Here is a 16,687-nt window from a genome sequence, read left to right on the forward strand (position 1 = left end):
ACCATGGGGTTGGGGGAGCACACTGGGCACAGTGTCCTCCCCACCCAGTTGGCCATGCCCCAGGGCCTGCCAAGGGTAGTGGGATGGTGGCTCTAGGACCCCTGAGTGCCTTGGTTGCTCAGATCTGACAGTCTCTAGGACGGCTGCAGTGGGGGCACGGGGTGGGGTGAGAAGCACCCACCGGATGTCTGATTGGGGCCCTTTCCTTTCTCTCTTCTTGGTCTTTGGGCCACATCCCTGCTCCAAGGCCACTCCTGGCTGGTTGCTCAGGGCTGGTTTCTGTTGATGCTTAGGGGACCTTGCAAGGACCAGGGGTTGGAGCTGCAGCTCTTGCAGCAAAGCGCATGCTCCAACCCCTCGGGCTCTCTCTGGCCTCTGCCAAGTGGGCTTTGCCTCGAACCTGCTGGAGGACTGGGTGAGGGGAGAGAAAGAGAGAGAGAGAGAGGGAGAGAGAGATAGAGGAGGGAGAGAGAGAAAGTAAGCGAGAAAGAGGGAGAGAGAGAAGAGGGGGAGAGGGGGAGAAAGAAGTGAGAGAGAGGGAGAGAGAGATAAAGGAGAGAGAGGGAGAGAGAGGAAGAGAGAGGGAGAGAAAGGGAGAGAGGGGAATAGAGGGAGAGAGGGAGAAAGGGAGAAAGGGAGTGGGAGAGAGAAGGGGAAGAGAGAGGGAGAAAGAAGGGATAGAGAGAGGGAGAGAGCGGAAAAGGGGGAGAGAAAGGGAGAGAGAAAGGAAGAGAGGGACGGGGAGAGAGGGAGAGATAGTTCAGTGGGCTACGGGACATGCTTTGCATACATGGGCCCAGGTTTGCTCTCTGGCACCACATCTGTACCCCCCTCCCCGCCCCACACTGCCGGGAGTGAAGCGTGGCCGGGTGTGGCCTCAACATAGAATAACCAGAAACAAACAAACAGACGCAGCTGGAGCAGCAGTGCCTTGTGGCACCAGTTTGGGGCATTCTGTTTCGTTTAATGTCACTTAAGATGCCTGTGAGAGCAGCCGGCCCCTGCTCAGACCCCAACCAGCCAAGCCCAGTGCTACGGAGGGTCCGAGAAGACCCCGTTTCCCCGCTTCCCCGGGCCCCACACCCGCAGAGCGGGCATGGAGACCCCTGAGAAAACAAGGCCAGGACCTGAGGTTGGGCGAACCCCGGCGGGGGTATGGGGGACTCGGGTCTGGGGCTGGCCGAGCAGAGCACCCGTGAGGTGGCAGTTCAGGAGCGCTGGGCAGTAGCCGAGGGTGGGGCAGGCGGTCAGTGCCCCCCCCCAAGAGGCTGGGCGAGGACAGAGTGGGGAGGCAGCCTGGCCACACCCTGCTGGGCAGCGCTCTTGGCGAGGGCTGCTGTGGCCGTGCTGAGGGCAGGTGGGCACCTGGGAGCCACCTCAGAGACAGACGCCGTGCCCGGCTGGCTTCGGATGCCCGGTGCTGAGCGTGACAGCCGCCCTTCAGCTGTGCCCTCGCAGAGACACAAGTCAGGGAGAGCAGCTTCCCTCCGCCTTCTGGCACCTTCCACGCCGCAGGCGCTCCTGTGGGCACGGCAGACGGGAGGGGCACAAGGCCCCTGAGAGTCACGCCCCCCCCCTCAGCGCTGGGTCACATGTCTTTGCCCTTCCAAAAGCAGAACCGCCTTGGGCCCGTGAGGTTGTCCAGGCTGCGCTGAGACCTGGGGCTGTCCTGCCCAGTGGCCTCAGGGCCCCCTGACTGCCTCCGGGCAGAGAAGGGGGCTTTGGGCCTGCAGCTGGGCCTCCCCCATGCCCTGGCGCCAGGTGTGGGGGTGCCCGGGGCATTCCTCAGGAGCAAGTTCCCCCAGCCGGACCCTTCCTTCTCTGGCGTGCCAGGGGCCCGTGCCAACGCTCAGGGTGGGCTGGACGCGGGAGGTCTGCCACCTGGCTGGGGAGGGCGGGCGGGGGCACCGGCAGGGGGGGAGCGGGCGGGCGCTCACGGGGCCGGGGCCCCCGCCTTGTGGATCTTCTCCGCGGAGGCCTTGTCTGGGAGCAGCACCTCCACCGTGTAGCTGATCTTCTTGGCAAACATCAGGCTGTAGGTGTTGTCGAAGCGCAGAACGTCTGCAAGGACAGAGAGGAGGTCGAGAGGCCAGGCCGCCGCACCCCTGCCCGCCCGGGACCCTTGGAAACGGCCTGGCCACCGACCATTGCTCAGCCCCGGTGCCGTGGATGACGGCCGTGCTAAGGGAACAAATGACAGCTGCCCCCGGGGGCTCTTGATCTTCTAGGTGCCAGGCTGGCACAGGGGACTATCTCAGCAGCCAGTGGCCCCACACAGAGGGGACTGTCTCCCATCACGCACGAGGAAACTGAGGGATGGCGAGGATGCCTGGACTTTCTCTTCTGATTTCTTTTCCTTCCTTCCTTCCTTCCTTCCTTCCTTCCTTCCTTCCTTCCTTCCTTCCTTCCTTCCTTCCTTCCTACCTTCCTTCCTTCCTTCCTCCCTTCCTTCCTCCCTCTTTCACTCTTCCTTCCTTCCTTCCTTCCTTCCTTCCTTCCTTCCTTCCTTCCTTTCTTTCTTTTCCTTCTTTCTTTTCTTTCTTTCTTTCTTTCCTTCTTTCTTTCTTTCTTTCTTTCTTTCTTTCTTTCTTTCTTTCTTTCTTTCTTTCTTTCTTTCTTCCTCCCTTTCTTCCTCCCTTCCTCCCTTTCTTTCTTTCTTTCTTTCTTTCTTTCTTTCTTTCTTTCTTTCTTTCTTTCTTTCTTTCTTTCTTTCTTTCTTTCTTTCTTTCTTTCTCTCTCTCTCTTTCTTTCTTTCTTTCTTTCTTTCTTTCTTTCTTTTTCTCTCTCTCCCTCCCCCCTTCCTCCCTTCTTCTTTCTCTCTTTCTTTCTTTCCTTTTTTTTCTTTTGGTTTGGATTTTTAGGCCACACTCTCAGGCTCTCTCCTGGCAAGGCTCACAATACCATATGTGGTCTGGGGCTCAAACCCGGGTCAGCCATATGCAAGGCAAACCCCCTACTTGCTGTCCTACCTCTCTGGCCCCTCTCTCTTTCTCTCTTTCTTCTTCAGTGGGGTGGGCTTATCCCAGCTCAGGGCTGGAGGGTCCTTCCTGGCAGTGCTGGGGATGGAACCCAGGGCCCCCGCTTTCCAACCCTTCACGCTCTCTTCTGGCTCCTCTTTATTTTTTGGCAGTGGCAGAGCCGTGAGGAGGGGGACGCGTCCACGGAGAGAGGGGACAGGCCTTACACACGCCGGCCTCCGCACAGGTGAGACTCCCGTCCTCGGGCACCATGTGGGCGTTGTAGCGCTGGCTGGGCAGCACCTCCGTCATCTCCCCGGCCCGCTGCCGCTCCCCCATCTTGGTCTTTAGGAAAATCCCGAAGCCAATGTCGGCCCCTTCTGAGGCGAACTGCCACCTGCGGGGCAACAGGACCGCTGTGAGGGCGCTCCGGGCCCCTCCCAGCTGTGCCCAGGGCCGCCCCCCCCCCCCTCCCGGGGGCCGCCGTGCCTACCTGAGCACACAACCGGGGAACAGGATCTCGTGCTCCACCTGCAGGGAGGAGCCTCGGCCCACCGTGGCCGTGTGCTCGTACTGGACCCTCACCTGGTTGGTCTGGTAGTAGCTCTTGGGCACATCGCCCCCGTAGTTGATCTGCGGGCGAGGGCGGGTGAGCAGGCGCTCGGCAGGGCCAGCTCCCCGCCCCACCTCTGGGTGTGCTGTACCTTGGTCAGACACTTGGGGTTGCCATCAGGGTCTGTCATGGTCCCCCCGAACTCCACGGGCAGCTGGTCAGGGCTGATGAACTTGGTCAGCTCCTGCTTCCAGTTGCCTGTGTGAGGGGGGAAGATGAGGGATGCTCTGAGGGGCTCAGGGAGGCTTGGCAGGGCGTAGCAGGGGCCCCGCTTAGCGAGGGCACATTCTGAACTCGGTCCCTTGGAGGCCCATTCTTTTTTTCTTTCTTTTTGGGGGGGTCACACCCAGCAGTGCACAGGGGTTACTCCTGGCTCTGCACTAAGGAAATCCTGGCGGTGCTCAGGGGACCATATGGAGTGCTGGGAATCGAACCTGGGTCAGCCGCATGCAAGGCAAATGCCCTACCCGCTGTGCTATTGCTCCAGCCCTGGAGGCCCATTCTTCTCACGCTAGAAGTCCAATGCGCTATCCATTGCGCCACAGAGCCCGCTTGGAGGCCCATTCTTGAGGACACCCAAGAGTTTCATGCGACCACCCAGCCCCTCTGGTCTGCGACCGACACCTCCTCTGAGGGGGCAAAGGCTTCTAAGAGTGAGGTCAAGGTTACTGTCTGAAGAGATGAGTCCCGAGGCCTGAGCCCTGACCGCTGCATCCCAGCACGGAGGTGGACACAGACGGGGCCTAAGGCACTCACCTCCCAGAATCACTATTTTCTTCCGTGTCTCCTCACTCATGAACGACTTGACCAGGTTGAAGGCCACAGGGAACAGCGCGGGAGCTGAAACACAGGAAACCCGCTCAGAAAGCAGAACCAGAGAAGATCCGGACACCAAGGACTGGAGCTTCTCAGGAGCTGGACAGGTCCAGATTCTGTCCCTTCCGGCTGGGTGACCTTTGACCAGTCATTCACCGGGGTCTGAGTGATGTTAACCGGAACGTGGAGAGCTCATTCAACACCACATACATAGCACAGGCCTGGCTCCCCCAGTGCCCGCCTGCTCTGCTCAGCTCTGGGCTGCATCAGTGTCGATTCTCCTACGGTGCCTCTGGCCTCACAGCCAGAGTTCTCAGACGGCCATGGAATCCTCTCAGGGGCAGGCGCGTGAGCCCTCATGGCCCAGCTGAGTCCCTGCCGTTTGCCAGGTGTTTTCTGCGGAGCAGGCTCTGTGTGAGGCCTTTGCAACAGAAGGTTACCCGAGCCCCACAGCTCTCTTATGGGAATGGTGCCACTGCGCTTCCATTTTACAGAACAGGAAAGCTGAGGCTCAGTCAGGTTAGAAACGTGTATCATGTCACAGGGGCGGGAGAGATAGTACAGCGGGGCGGGTGTTTGCCTTGCAAGCAGCTTCCCCGGCTTTGATTCCTGGTGGCACCCCATAGGGTCCCTGGAGCACTGTCAGGAGTGATTCCTGAGTGCAGAGCCAGGAGTAACCCGTGAGCATTGCCAGATGCATTATCCTCTCGGAGAGGGGCGGAGGAATTGAACCCGGGTGGGCCGCATGCATAGTGCTCCAGCCCCCCTTTGTAGAATATAGCCCCCCTCCAAAATCCAACAACTTGTATAAGGTCACAGAACCACTGAGATTTGAAAGCAGATCCCCGGGTCCTAGGGTCAGACGCTGCCCACCCACCTCCTCATGGAAGGCTGGAGAAGACAAGCACCATTCGGGCTTAAAGTGGGCCCGCCTACCAGTGTGGCCCGGGGACCATCTGTCAGCCTTCACACGCAAAGAAGGAAAGAAAATAGCAGTGCGCATTTAGAAACATAACTTATTTGACGTTGCTGCCACATGTCAGTATATTCCAGAAGTATATGAATATACTTTTATATTCTACAAAGGGGGACTGGAGCCATAGAGCAGCAGGTAGGGCGTTCACCTTGCATGTGGCCGACCCAGGTTCGATTCCTCCATCCCTCTCAGAGAGCCCGGTAAGGTACCGAGAGTATCTCACCCACACGGCAGAGCCTGGCAAGCTACCCGTGGCATATTCGATCTGCCAAAACCAGTAACAACAAGTCTCACAATGGAGACGTTACTGGTGCCCGCTCGAGCAAATCGATGAACAACAGGATGACAGTGACAGTGATTCTACAAAGGACAGAAGGGGGTGAAAAAACCCAGCCCCTCACAAAGGCAGATTAGAGAATCCCTGAACTTATCAGTGTTTCTACTGTCTTCTCCCTTCCCCGTCCCCGCTCCCTCCCCCAGGCAGTCATCTGCCTTCATGCTCTCACCTCGGACGATAAATAAATTCTTCACCGTCTCAGGATAATTCGCTTCCAGCATGGCAAAAAACTGTGTGCAGTCAAGACAAGTCTGGTTGAGGCCAGGCTCCCCCTCCAGCTGCACCCGAATGTCTGTGACTGCTGCCCTGAGACAGGAGCCCCCTTGGCCCCAGCCCCCCCCTCTGCCCGGCTCCCCCCCCCCATGAACACAGCCCTCACCCCCACCCCCGCCCGTGGTACCTTGCTCCTCTTTCTCCTTGGAGGGTGGGCCCCGGGTCAACTTTGCTTCTCTTGTATGGGGCCCCAGGGGGCGTCCCCCTCCTGTCTGAACTGGAAGAGGGGGTGGGCAGTGACTCCCTATGGCCCCAAGCCAGCTGCCTACCTTACCTGCTGGTAGACCTCGACCGCCGGCTTCCACAGGTGCCTCAGGCTCAGCCCCTCCATGTCAAACACCATCACCATGGTCTCGATCTTCCTGCCCAGCTGCAGGGGCAGGGCAGAGACCCCGGTGAGGCCGCAGCTCCAGACTAGAGTAGCTGTCCAGAGACTCTTCCTCCCACCTCCGGCCGCCCACAGCCCTTCCCCAACAGATGGCACCACGGCGGGTCTGAGGAGACTCCGCCTCAGAGTCCAGGCCCCAGGGCCTCCTGAAGACGCCGCAGTTGCTCAGCGTCTGCAGACCCACAGCTGGCAGCCCGGGGTGAATTTTCAACGCTTCCTGGCCTGTGACTTTCTTTTTTGGGTCACACCCAGCGATGCACAGAGGTTACTCCTGGCTTTGCACTCAGGAATTCCTCCTGGTGGTGCTTGGGGGACCATATGGGATGCTGGGAATTAAACCCGGGTCAGCCCCCTGCAAGGCAAACGCCCTACCCGCTGTGCTATTGCTCCAGTCCCTGGCCTGACTTTCTTAATCTGTAAAATGGGGCTAATTCCTGGTTCGGATAGAATTGCTGTGCTAATACATGGCGGTGCGGCCAATCCTTGGTAAAAGTTGTCAGATATTACTGGTAAGAGCGTCACCAACACCCTCATGATGGCCCAGATCAACACAGCTGCAGGGGGATGGGGTGAAGGGGAAGCTGCTGTTTTGAGCCTGGAACATCAGCCAGGCACATCTGTCAGAACCAGATGCTCTTGTCATTCTCTCTTGCTGGCTGTGGATCTCAGCAGGGGGCACCCTTGGCCAGCCCCAGCCACCTCACTTGGGGTCAGTCACAGCCACGTCGTCCCACTGTGGCAGAATGGCTCCCCTGGGCTCATCCCTTTCAGCTCAGTCAGCCCCACACCACCAAAGGTCTGTTACTGGAATTCCAGGGAGAAGTGGGGCTGGAGTGATTGCACAATAGGTGGGGCATTTGCCTCCCACGGGGCCACCCCGGTGTGGCCCCCAAATGGTTCCTCGAGCCCTGCCAGGAGTAATCCCTGAGCTAGAAGTGAGCACAGAACCAGGAGCAAGCCCTGAACACTGCCTGTCAGGTGTGGTCCAAACCCCTTACACACACACACACACACACACACACACACACACACACACCAAAAAAACGATCCTAGGGAAGGGTGTAGGCTGGACATGGGGCAGGAGAGGCAAAAGGGGGCGTGGCTTCCGCTTGTCTTAGAAGCCTTGAACTCGCAGGGCTCAATCTTTTTTTGTTGTGACTCCAGACTAGCTTCTAGAGATCCATGAGGGAACGTGGTCCATGCCAGCGGGCACTGCTCGCAGGATGCCCAGAGCAATGGCGCCCCCCTCAGGTGCTTGGAGTAATGACACTTACATTGGCAGGTGGGGGGGGGGGAGAGGGGGCAGGACCTACGTCCTTTCCACCAGCACAGCTGACCATGCACTGTCCAGAAAACAAAGCTGGGCCTTCCTTTCGCGGTACCCAAGGTCAGAAGCTCACCCCAGTTTGTGGGGAAGAGAGGAAGCATCCAAGGGAGTCGCCTACGTGTTTCTGAGGTCCACGGGTGGGCTTTAGGGGACACCACGCAGCACCAGGGCCCCGGGGGTGCTGAAGAATGGGGAATAGGCAGTTCGGGGGGACTCCCCTTTCCAGCCTGTGCTGGAGCCCCCCAACCCCCCCGTGGCAGGCTGCACGCCCTCGCTCCTGGCCGCTCACCCTCTGACTCTGCCGCTCACACTCCTGCAGAAGCATCTCGCAGACCTTGATGCGCTTCCGGAGCAACTCTTGCTTAGAGGCCGACAGGAGCAGCCCCTTGGGGTCGAGGGTCCCAATGATGTCGAACCACACGGGGCAGCCTTCATTGTCATAGCCACACAGCCCGCCGGAGTCGTACCGCTGGACCACCTGCGCAGGGAGAGGGCCGCTCAGCCAGCCCAACTGGGCGGTTGGTGGGGGGGTACCTAAGGGGGGTTGCTGGGGCTCACTTCGGAGGGCTGCCACGAGAGGATGTGGTCCAGGTCCTGTTGCTTCCGGAACTCCACGTGCTGGAGAGACACGGCAGGTGCTGGGTCAGCTACCGCTGGCCTTTGAGGGCACAGGTGTGGCCCCGCTGTCCATGGCTATGGGACCTGCCAGGGTACCCCCCAAATCATGGAGGGGGGTAGGAGGGGGAAGACTGGGATGGGGACCTGGGGGCACCCAGGGCTGAAATTAAGAGGATCCGAGGAGAATGGGAGAAGGAAACTCAACATAGGATGGAGCAAAGGCGGCTGCCCACCCTTAGTGGCTAGTGCCTGTGGGTCACATACGGAAGGTGGGGGGGGGGCGGGGTAGGACCCTCCACAGGTGTGGCTCACCTTCCGGAGCATGTCCTCAGATTTCTGCAGGTCAAAGTTTCGAGCTACGGGGCCGGAGAGAGAGTATAGTGGGGAAGGTGCTTGCCTTTCATGCAGCCTTGGTCGCCTGAGCAACCATGGTTCCCTGAGCACCCCCAGGAGTGATTCCTGAGTGCAGAGTCAGGGGTAACCCCTGAGCATCACCAGGTGTGGCCCAAAACCAGCCAAGAAAGTCCTGAGCTGTAAGAAGAGCCCAGGGAAGAGGAGGCTTGAGACTGCTTTTTGAATAAGCAGAAATTTCCTCCTGATACCCCAAGAATATACAGGGGAGTCCACACCGGGTGCTCAAGTAACTGCTGCCAGCCGTGCTCAGGGGACCTTGTGGAGTTGGGGGCCGAACCCAGTGCTCAGCTTGCAAAGCCCGTGCTCAGGACCTTGAGCTCTCACAGCCGTGAAGCTTTTTAAAGAATCGTATAGGTGGGAATTCTGCTCAGTGAAACTCTGATTCTAGTTTTTCTTTTGAACTGAGGAAATTTTGTTCTTCCTCCTAGTCTTTATATCAGTGATAATTTATTTGGGGACACTTCCAAGAATGAGAGGCCCTGTATGTGTGTGCGTGTGTCTGTGTGTGTGTGTGTGAGAGAGAGAGAGAGAGAGAGACAGACAGACAGACAGACAGACAGGCAGACAGAGACAGAGACAGAGAGAGAGAGACAGACAGACAGACAGACAGATGGAGAGATAAAAGATTAAGCAAACGGGGAACCAGAAAGATAGTAATCCTGGGCATCCCCTATAGTCCCCTTGTACACTGCCAGGAGCGATCCCTGAGTACAGAGCCAAGAGTAAGCCCTGAGCCTTGCCAGGTATGACTCCCTACAGCAACAACAACAAAAAAATGAGGGCCAGGAGGATAGTACAGTGGGAAAAGTGCTCAGCCTGCAGGCACCCCATAAGGTTCCCCAAATCCTGTCCTGAGCACCACTGGGTATGATCCCCAAACCAAAGATAAATAATGCAATAAATAAATAAACAAAATGGAAGGATCTTCAACTCTCCAGAGCAATTATTTTTAACCCGTTTATACCTGCAAACTCTGGTAGAGATAGGAGCAGTGGTTCAGAAACCACTAAGACGAAATTAAAAAACACTATTTACCATAGTACTGGGGGTGTGATTTCGGCCACACTTGGTGGTGCTCAGGGCTTATTTCTGGCTCTGTGCTCAGGGATCCCTCCTGGCGAGGCCCGGGGGTCATGGGCGGATTTAATGGGGGTCAGTCATGTGTAAGGCAAATTACCACACTCTCCCTCTGGCCCCGTTTTTCAAAAATTAGTTTTAAAATGACATACAAATAAAAAGCACATCCTGGCCAAATGTTTTTTGCTGCTCAGTAGACAGACAGGGTGGAAAATGCTGTTCTAGGAGATTGGAGGGAGGGAGAGAAGAAGAGAGGGAGAGAGGGACAGAGAAAGAGGGAGGGGGGAGTCAGCATGCCTGTTCTAACTGATGGTGCTGGAGACTGACTGATTCAGCCTGTCAGACAGGTTTGGGCTTGAATTCTAGTTTTATTTGCATAGAAACCTCAAGAAAATCACTTTCCTTTCTGAACCTTAGTTTTATTTTTGATTGTGTGTGTGTATGGGGGTGTGTTCGATCCTCAACATTCCATATGGTCCCTCAAGCACAGCCAGGCGTTATTCTTGAGTGCAGAGGCAGGAGTAACCCCTGGGCATCGCTGAAGAGCCAAAATAAAATTAAAAAAGAACTGGTGCTCTACCGCTGAGTCACATCCCCAGCCCTATATCGGTTTTCTTTTTCTTTTTCTTTTTTTTTCTTTTTGGGTCTCACCTGGCGATGCACAGGGGTTACTCCTGGCTTTGCACTCAGGAGTTACTCCTGGTGGTGCTTGGGGGACCATATGGGATGCTGGGGATCAAACCCGGGTCGGCCGCGTGCAAGGCAAACGCTCTACCCGCTGTGCTATCGCTCCAGCCCCTGTTTTCTTTTTCGTTGTTTTTTTTTTATTTTTGCTTTTTGGGTCACACCCAGCAATGCACAGGGTTCACTCCTGGCTCATGCACTCAGGAATCACCCCTGGCGGTGCTCAGGGGACCATATAGGATGCTGGGATTTGAACCCGGGTCGGCCGTGTGCAAGGCAAACGCCCTACCCGCTGTGCTATCACTCCAGCCCCTGTTTTCTTTTCTTTTATTTATTTTCTTTTTTTGGTAATCTCTTAAGTGTAAATAATATTTTTCCACAGTTGTTGAAAAGATGGCATTAAATAAGATCCAGAAAGGCTTGCTCTCCAAGCCCTTGTCTCCCTGGAGTATGTGTCTCGCTTCTTCCTCTGTGTTTCTTTGCCTGGACTTCTCTAGAACATGTGCTTCTCTCTCTCCCCTCACATCTTTCTAAATAAATTTCAATTAAACCTGCCTTACTTCACCATTGAACATGTGTATCTCCCTTTCTCTACCCTTACATCTTTCCTTTTTTGTTATCTTTCTTTTTTTTTTGCACTTAGGCCACACCCAGCTGTGCTCAGGGATCACTCCTGGCTCAATGCTCAGGGATCACGCCTGGCAGACTTGGGGAACCATATGGGATGCTGGAGATGGAACCCCATGTTGGCTGTATGCAAGGCAGATGCCCTACCTACTGTACAGCCCTGGCCAGTGTTTATTTCCGCTGTGAGTTGGGGCTGGAGGCCTGCCCATCAGTGCTCGAGATCGCCAGGACTATATCCAGGGGTACTTGGGAGATCACATGGTCCTGGGGTTGAACTTGGAGCCCTATGCTTGCCACGTTTGTGCTCCAGCATATGAGTCCTCTCCCCGGCTTCCTAGGCCAGCATTTGAGCGCTGCCCTCTCCCCCTTAATTTCTGACATCTCTTCTGGCTCAAAGTTCAAATTCTGAAAAGTTCTGAAAAGTTTGAACTGAAAACTTTTCAATTTGTTCAGTTCTTTTCAATTTGAAAAGTTCAAATTCTCAAAGTTCAAGTGCTGAGGGGTATGCTGAATTGAAATAAGATTCCCCCTAAGCCCCAGGTGGTTCTATTAGTCTATTTTATTCTTCAGTAGCAATTCCTGGAAGACTCTCCTCTACCTTTAATCAAATTCTCTTTCAGCACTGTTTCATGGTCAAGGCCAGTTTCCCTGAGGGGTGGGAGACTCAGCCCTGTCTTCCAGGAACTGGAGAGAGAGACCCAGCAGCAGGTCCTGAAGACAATTAGTGACAGTTGACTCACGGCTGAGTCAGGCTTGTCATCCTGAGAACTTGGAGGCAGTTCACTCCAGTCTTACACCCACCCCTCTCCATCCCACTTAACCCTCACAACAGCCATAGCCCCACTTTATAGGTGAGAAGACTGAGGCCAGGACTTCTTGTTGGTTGAGAGAACGCAGGTTCCAGCCTCAAGCCGACTCCAGAGCCAGTGTTCTTGATTACACGCTGTGCTGACCCGCTATGTCTCCCCTCTGAGACGCCCCTCACCCGCCTGCTCTCTGTCCCTGTCTCCGGACCCGATTCAGAGGCCTCACCTCGGAGCCAGCGCAGGAGGAAGTAGTCATCAGCATGGGGCAGCGTGGGCAGCAGGTCTCGGACTGTCTCCCGGAACTTGGGGAAAAGATATGATGAGTAGAGGCAGGATCCCAGGACCTGGGGCCATCCCCAAGCTCAGGACCACACAGCGAGCAGCTGCTTAGAAGGTTCTGCCACCGGTGGGTGGGGGGGGCACCCACTGCCTGCGGGCCAGGGAGAGCTGACTCCTTTCCAAACGCTTAGGGGACTGGAGCCCAGCGGGCAGGGCACTTGCCTTGTATATGGCCAACCCGGGTTTGATGCCTGACACCCCATATCCCCCAGCACTGCCTGGAGTGATCCCTGGGCACAGTGCTAGGAGGAAGCGCTGAGTATCGCTGGGTGTGGCCCCCGAACAAAGAAATAAATAAAAATCAAACTTTTGGATGTTCTGACCCCAAGGCCCCCATGCTACATGTCTGAAGTGAGCCCCGCCCTCTCTTTTTAGGAAGACAATTTGTAAAACAGAGCACTTTAGGAACGAATATTGTCCCTGATACTGCATCCTTTATGAGGAGTGGGGAAAGGGCCTCCCAACAGTGCTCAGAAGATCGGGGGTGGTGGGGCACTCCTGAAATACTTGGCCCTGGTCAGCGCTCAAGACCAGCAGTGCTGGGGGCCCACAGGATTCCCCTGGGGATGGAGAGGGTGGGAGTTGTGCTGACGCTGCACCTTGAGGGTCTGGATTTGGAAGCAAGTGATGAAGCCTCTCAGAGCCTCAGTTTCCTCATCTGTGAAGTGGGGATTCATGATACACCTGAGTGAGAGGAGTTTGTGCAGGTAAGAGAGAGCGTCGGGCCTAACCTGCAGCAGGTGCCAGATAAATGGGGGTGGCCGGCAAAGCCATGGCTACCTAGAGCCCTGACCAGCGGGGTCTTCGCAGAAATAACTAAGGCTGGGTGCTCGAGGAGGGACTGATGGGGAGGAAGGCGCACCTTGCCTGGGCCCAGAGGAGGCTGGGGAGGGGAGGGCTGCTGAGTTGCAGGGCCTCTGGGCTGGGGAGGGGGCTCAGACTAGAGACAGAGAGAAGACACGTCTCCTGGAGACGGGCGCTGGAAGCAAGGCTGGGTTCGAGAGGCAGCCTGTGAAGCCAAATCTGGGACTAGAAACAGATGCCGACAGAGCCGGAGGAGGCCGCCTGGCCTGCCGCCCACCCAGCTCCCGTTAGCTTTTGTGGCCGCTGTTGGAAAGCGGCATGCCTCCGTGTGCTGCTCACGCGCCTCAGATGAGTAATCGGCTAAACGGCCCCTGTGGGAACGAGTAACACGGGCCACGGCAGCTGCGCCAATAACCCCGGTGCCACGGGGGCCCCCGAGGGCAGGTCTTGCACACTGAACAGGTGCATCTCTGGGCTCCCGAGGCGGCGTGGGTGGGAGAGGGCAGGGCTGGACGGTGCCACCTCCACCCTGGACCCCGCCAACATCTTGAAGTCTCTCCTTTGGACCTCAGGAAGGGCCCCTGAGCAAGAGGGACCGAGGTCATCTCCCTGTGTCTCAGAAGAGCAAACTGAGGTTGGGGACGTAGGACTGAGGCAGGAGGCAGCAAAGCACAGCAGGGGGCAATCCGCACATCTTTCCGTCTCGAGGTCACCGCCAGCCCCGGACACGAGGACTCAAAGTCAGGACAAGGAAAAGAGTGTGCCACACGGGCTGGGACAGCAGTTAGGGTGCTTGCCCCTGGGCCTGGCTCAAGTCCAGAACCACATGGCTTTGACGTATGTCCAAGCTGTGCCCCAGAAGCCTTAGGGTGCCTGGTGGTCCCTGGCAGGGACAGTCCCTGGGACCTTGAGCACTGTTTGGGAAAGAGCAAGGCCCATGCCTCGGCACCCCCGCCCCAAAAGAGAAAGCTGCAAGGGTGGGTACTGGGTGTGCCCGAGGTGAGCTGAGGAAAATCTCTGGAGAAATGGGTCTGGCAGTCAAGCCCACGGTTCGAGAGTATTCTCGGGAAAAGCTGGGAGGAATTGGCGTGTCTGCCTAGAGCATGTCCCTCCCTCAGTCTTGCCCACCTGCAGAGGGCACCTGCCCTCCATATGCCCACGGAGCCGGGTTCAACCTTCCCACACCTGAGGGCCAGCACAGCCCCGAGGTTGAAGGCCACGGGTCTAGACGTCCTGAATCTCGGGAGTCCTCTCCCTCTTCTTCCCATTTTTTTTTCTTTTCCCCTCCTTAAAATAAATGACATTTGTTTCTTTTAAATCTTGGCAGAACGGGATGAGAATAAACTATGTTTGCTTTGTTTGGGGGCCACACCCACTGTGCTCAGGGCCCTGCACACACTCCAGGCAGGCTCAGGGGACCAGCTGGGGTGCTGGGGACTGAACCCTGGCTGGCCATGTGCAAGCCAAGTGTCCGCCCTGCTCGCTGAACCATCTCTCCAGTGAGAACAAACTCTTGTTCGCTCCAGCCAGTAAGTCACCCTAAAGCCGGGTGCCCAGCCCCTCCCCGGAGGCCAGACAGCTATTGCCCGGGACTCCCTAAGGCCACTGTGAGTGGAGAGGCACAGGGATGTCCTGTCTGCTTCAAGGAGAGTCATCGAGGGGCCCCTGCCCCGTCTTCCTTCCTCCCCGACCCACCCTTCCTCAGTGCCTGTCTGCGAGTCCTGAGCTGCCCTCACACCCGCGTGACCTATGGCCCTGGGCTGTCGGCTCCTTCCGCTCCAGTTCACCCCAGTCCCCAGTCACTGCCTTCCACTCGCCACCTGCAAGCCGAGCGAAGCCAGCGGCACCCAAGCCCGCAGACACGCGTCTATCGAGGACCTGTGCCACGCTGGCGGTAGCGGAGGACAGTCTAGCCACCACCCCCAAAACCTGCGTTCCCCTTTAATGAGCTCCCCTAACAACAGGAAAAAGGTTTGGGCCCTGGCGAGTGAGCAAGCCAAAAGGAGAAACCAAACAAACCAATGTTGCAATCCCCGACCCGCCAAGCTCAGCCTGAAGGCAGCGCCGCCCTGGCCCCGAGACCAGAACCGGGCTGGACAGCCGGACTGGAGCACACAGGGCCGGGACCAGGGCGACCCGCGGGGGCCCCAGAGTGGACAGTGAGTCTGTCAGTCCGGTGTCCTGTCTGGGAGCGCAGGGGTCTGCGCGCCGCACAGAGGCGCTCTCCAGGGTGCTCCCCGCTGCTGTGCCCCGCGGTCCAGGGCCCCTTCCCAAACCTCCCTGCCGCCAAATCCCTCACCCTGGCCAGCGCCTCCTGTTGCTGGGGGCTCAGGTCCCCGACTCGGCCGCTCATGGTGCCCGCGGGCGCAGTGGGCACGGGAGTGCCGGTCGGACGTGCCTGCCAGGCAGCTGCCCGCCTCCCCTTTTGCCTGACAGGTCAGATGGCAGCGGCCCGCCCCGCCCCGCCCCGCCCCTCCCCCCTCCCCTCCCCTCCCCGGGCTTTGAACAGGGTTACCCAGACGCACCCCGGGGCAGGGAGGTGACACCCCAAGTGGGATCCCCAAACATACACTCTAGTGGGGCGCGAAGCGGGGTCCGCATCTCCCGGCGGGGCTGGGGAGTTTCCCTGAACGCCGATGGGGGCTAGGGGGATTGCAAATGACCTGTAGGGAGGAAGAGGAGGATTCCTTCCCAGAAAAACCCAGGCTCTGTCACCTTGCAGCCCCAGGGGCCCACAACCCCCGTCTCTGGTTGGGGAACCTCAGCTGCACCCCCCACCCGTGCTCCGTGATCCCTGGCTGATAGGCCAGCTTTTCTGGGCATGGTGGGTGCAGCCTTCAAGACGGTGGGGAGGATTAGATAAGACCACATCCCAGGCTGGCCAGGCACGCCCTGCCCCGTGTCGGCTCTTAGACACGTTGCTTCACAGAAGAGCAAGTGGCAGGGACGGCTGACCTGGCAGCTGACTTGCGGGGGAGAAGCCACGGCCCCCAGGCCAGGTGTGAGAGGACAAATGAAAGGTTTGGGTGGGGCAATCTAGGGGTTAATCTAGGGGGCTGACACAGGAGGTGGGGGTGGGGGCTGACCCAGCAGGTGTCCGGGACACAGGAGGTGGGGGTGGGGGCTGGCACAGGCTTCCAGGACCGGGTACAGAGCTGGCATAGGGCCTGGGGAAGGTGGGCAGGGCTTGGCCTTTGCATTAGAGGCAGCAGGGGAAGGAGACCTCAATGAATGAGGCCCTCGAAACCTTTCCCTCTGCCTTTCCTTGGAGCCAAACCAAACCTGAAGCTTTGTGGTGACACATATAGTGGAACCACCCCTGGGGTGGCTGTTGGGCACCCAGCACATGGCCTGTCATTGTCCCAAATGCAGACGTGGGACCAGAGGGGGAACTACAGCCGGGAGGTGGGTAGGGCGCTTGCCTGGAAGGAAGCCGACCTGGGTGTGATCTCTGGCATCTCATACGGTCCCCGGAGCACTGCCAAGAGTGATCCCTGAGTGCAGCGCCTGGAGTCAGCCCCGAGCACAGGCGGCGGTGGCTCCAAAACCAAACAGAGTGCAGATGAGCTGTAAGTTTAAAGTGCCAATTCCAAAGATTCAACAGTAGAAACCGTTATTAGCTCATCTCTTA

General features: G+C 57.6%; 1 protein-coding gene across 1 annotated transcript; it reads right to left on the reverse strand.

The window, feature by feature from the left end:
• Nucleotides 1–967: 967 nt before the first annotated feature.
• Nucleotides 968–15,466, reverse strand: LOC101554502 (SEC14-like protein 4). Its single transcript, XM_055147209.1, has 12 exons — nt 15,356–15,466; nt 12,140–12,215; nt 8,618–8,661; nt 8,246–8,305; nt 7,977–8,165; nt 6,247–6,342; nt 5,869–5,929; nt 4,327–4,410; nt 3,662–3,768; nt 3,451–3,590; nt 3,185–3,354; nt 968–2,061 (listed from the first exon to the last, which is right to left on the reverse strand). Exons 1-12 carry the CDS (start codon nt 15,407–15,409, stop codon nt 1,934–1,936), a joined length of 1,209 nt encoding a protein of 402 aa, XP_055003184.1. The 5' UTR covers nt 15,410–15,466; the 3' UTR covers nt 968–1,933.
• Nucleotides 15,467–16,687: the final 1,221 nt, after the last annotated feature.

Source organism: Sorex araneus, chromosome 9, assembly GCF_027595985.1.
Source record: "Sorex araneus isolate mSorAra2 chromosome 9, mSorAra2.pri, whole genome shotgun sequence".
NCBI lineage: Eukaryota > Metazoa > Chordata > Mammalia > Eulipotyphla > Soricidae > Sorex > Sorex araneus.

Bases quoted from the DNA above. Each gene is read 5' to 3' on its own strand.
- LOC101554502 (XM_055147209.1), bottom strand. From the start codon at position 15,409: ATGAGCGGCCGAGTCGGGGACCTGAGCCCCCAGCAACAGGAGGCGCTG. The intron at 8,662-12,139 runs GTGAGGCCTCTG...CCGGCCCCGTAG, and splicing joins CCTCCTGCGCTGGCTCCGAG to CTCGAAACTTTGACCTGCAG. The intron at 4,411-5,868 runs GTGAGAGCATGA...CCTGTGTTTCAG, and splicing joins GAATTTATTTATCGTCCGAG to CTCCCGCGCTGTTCCCTGTG.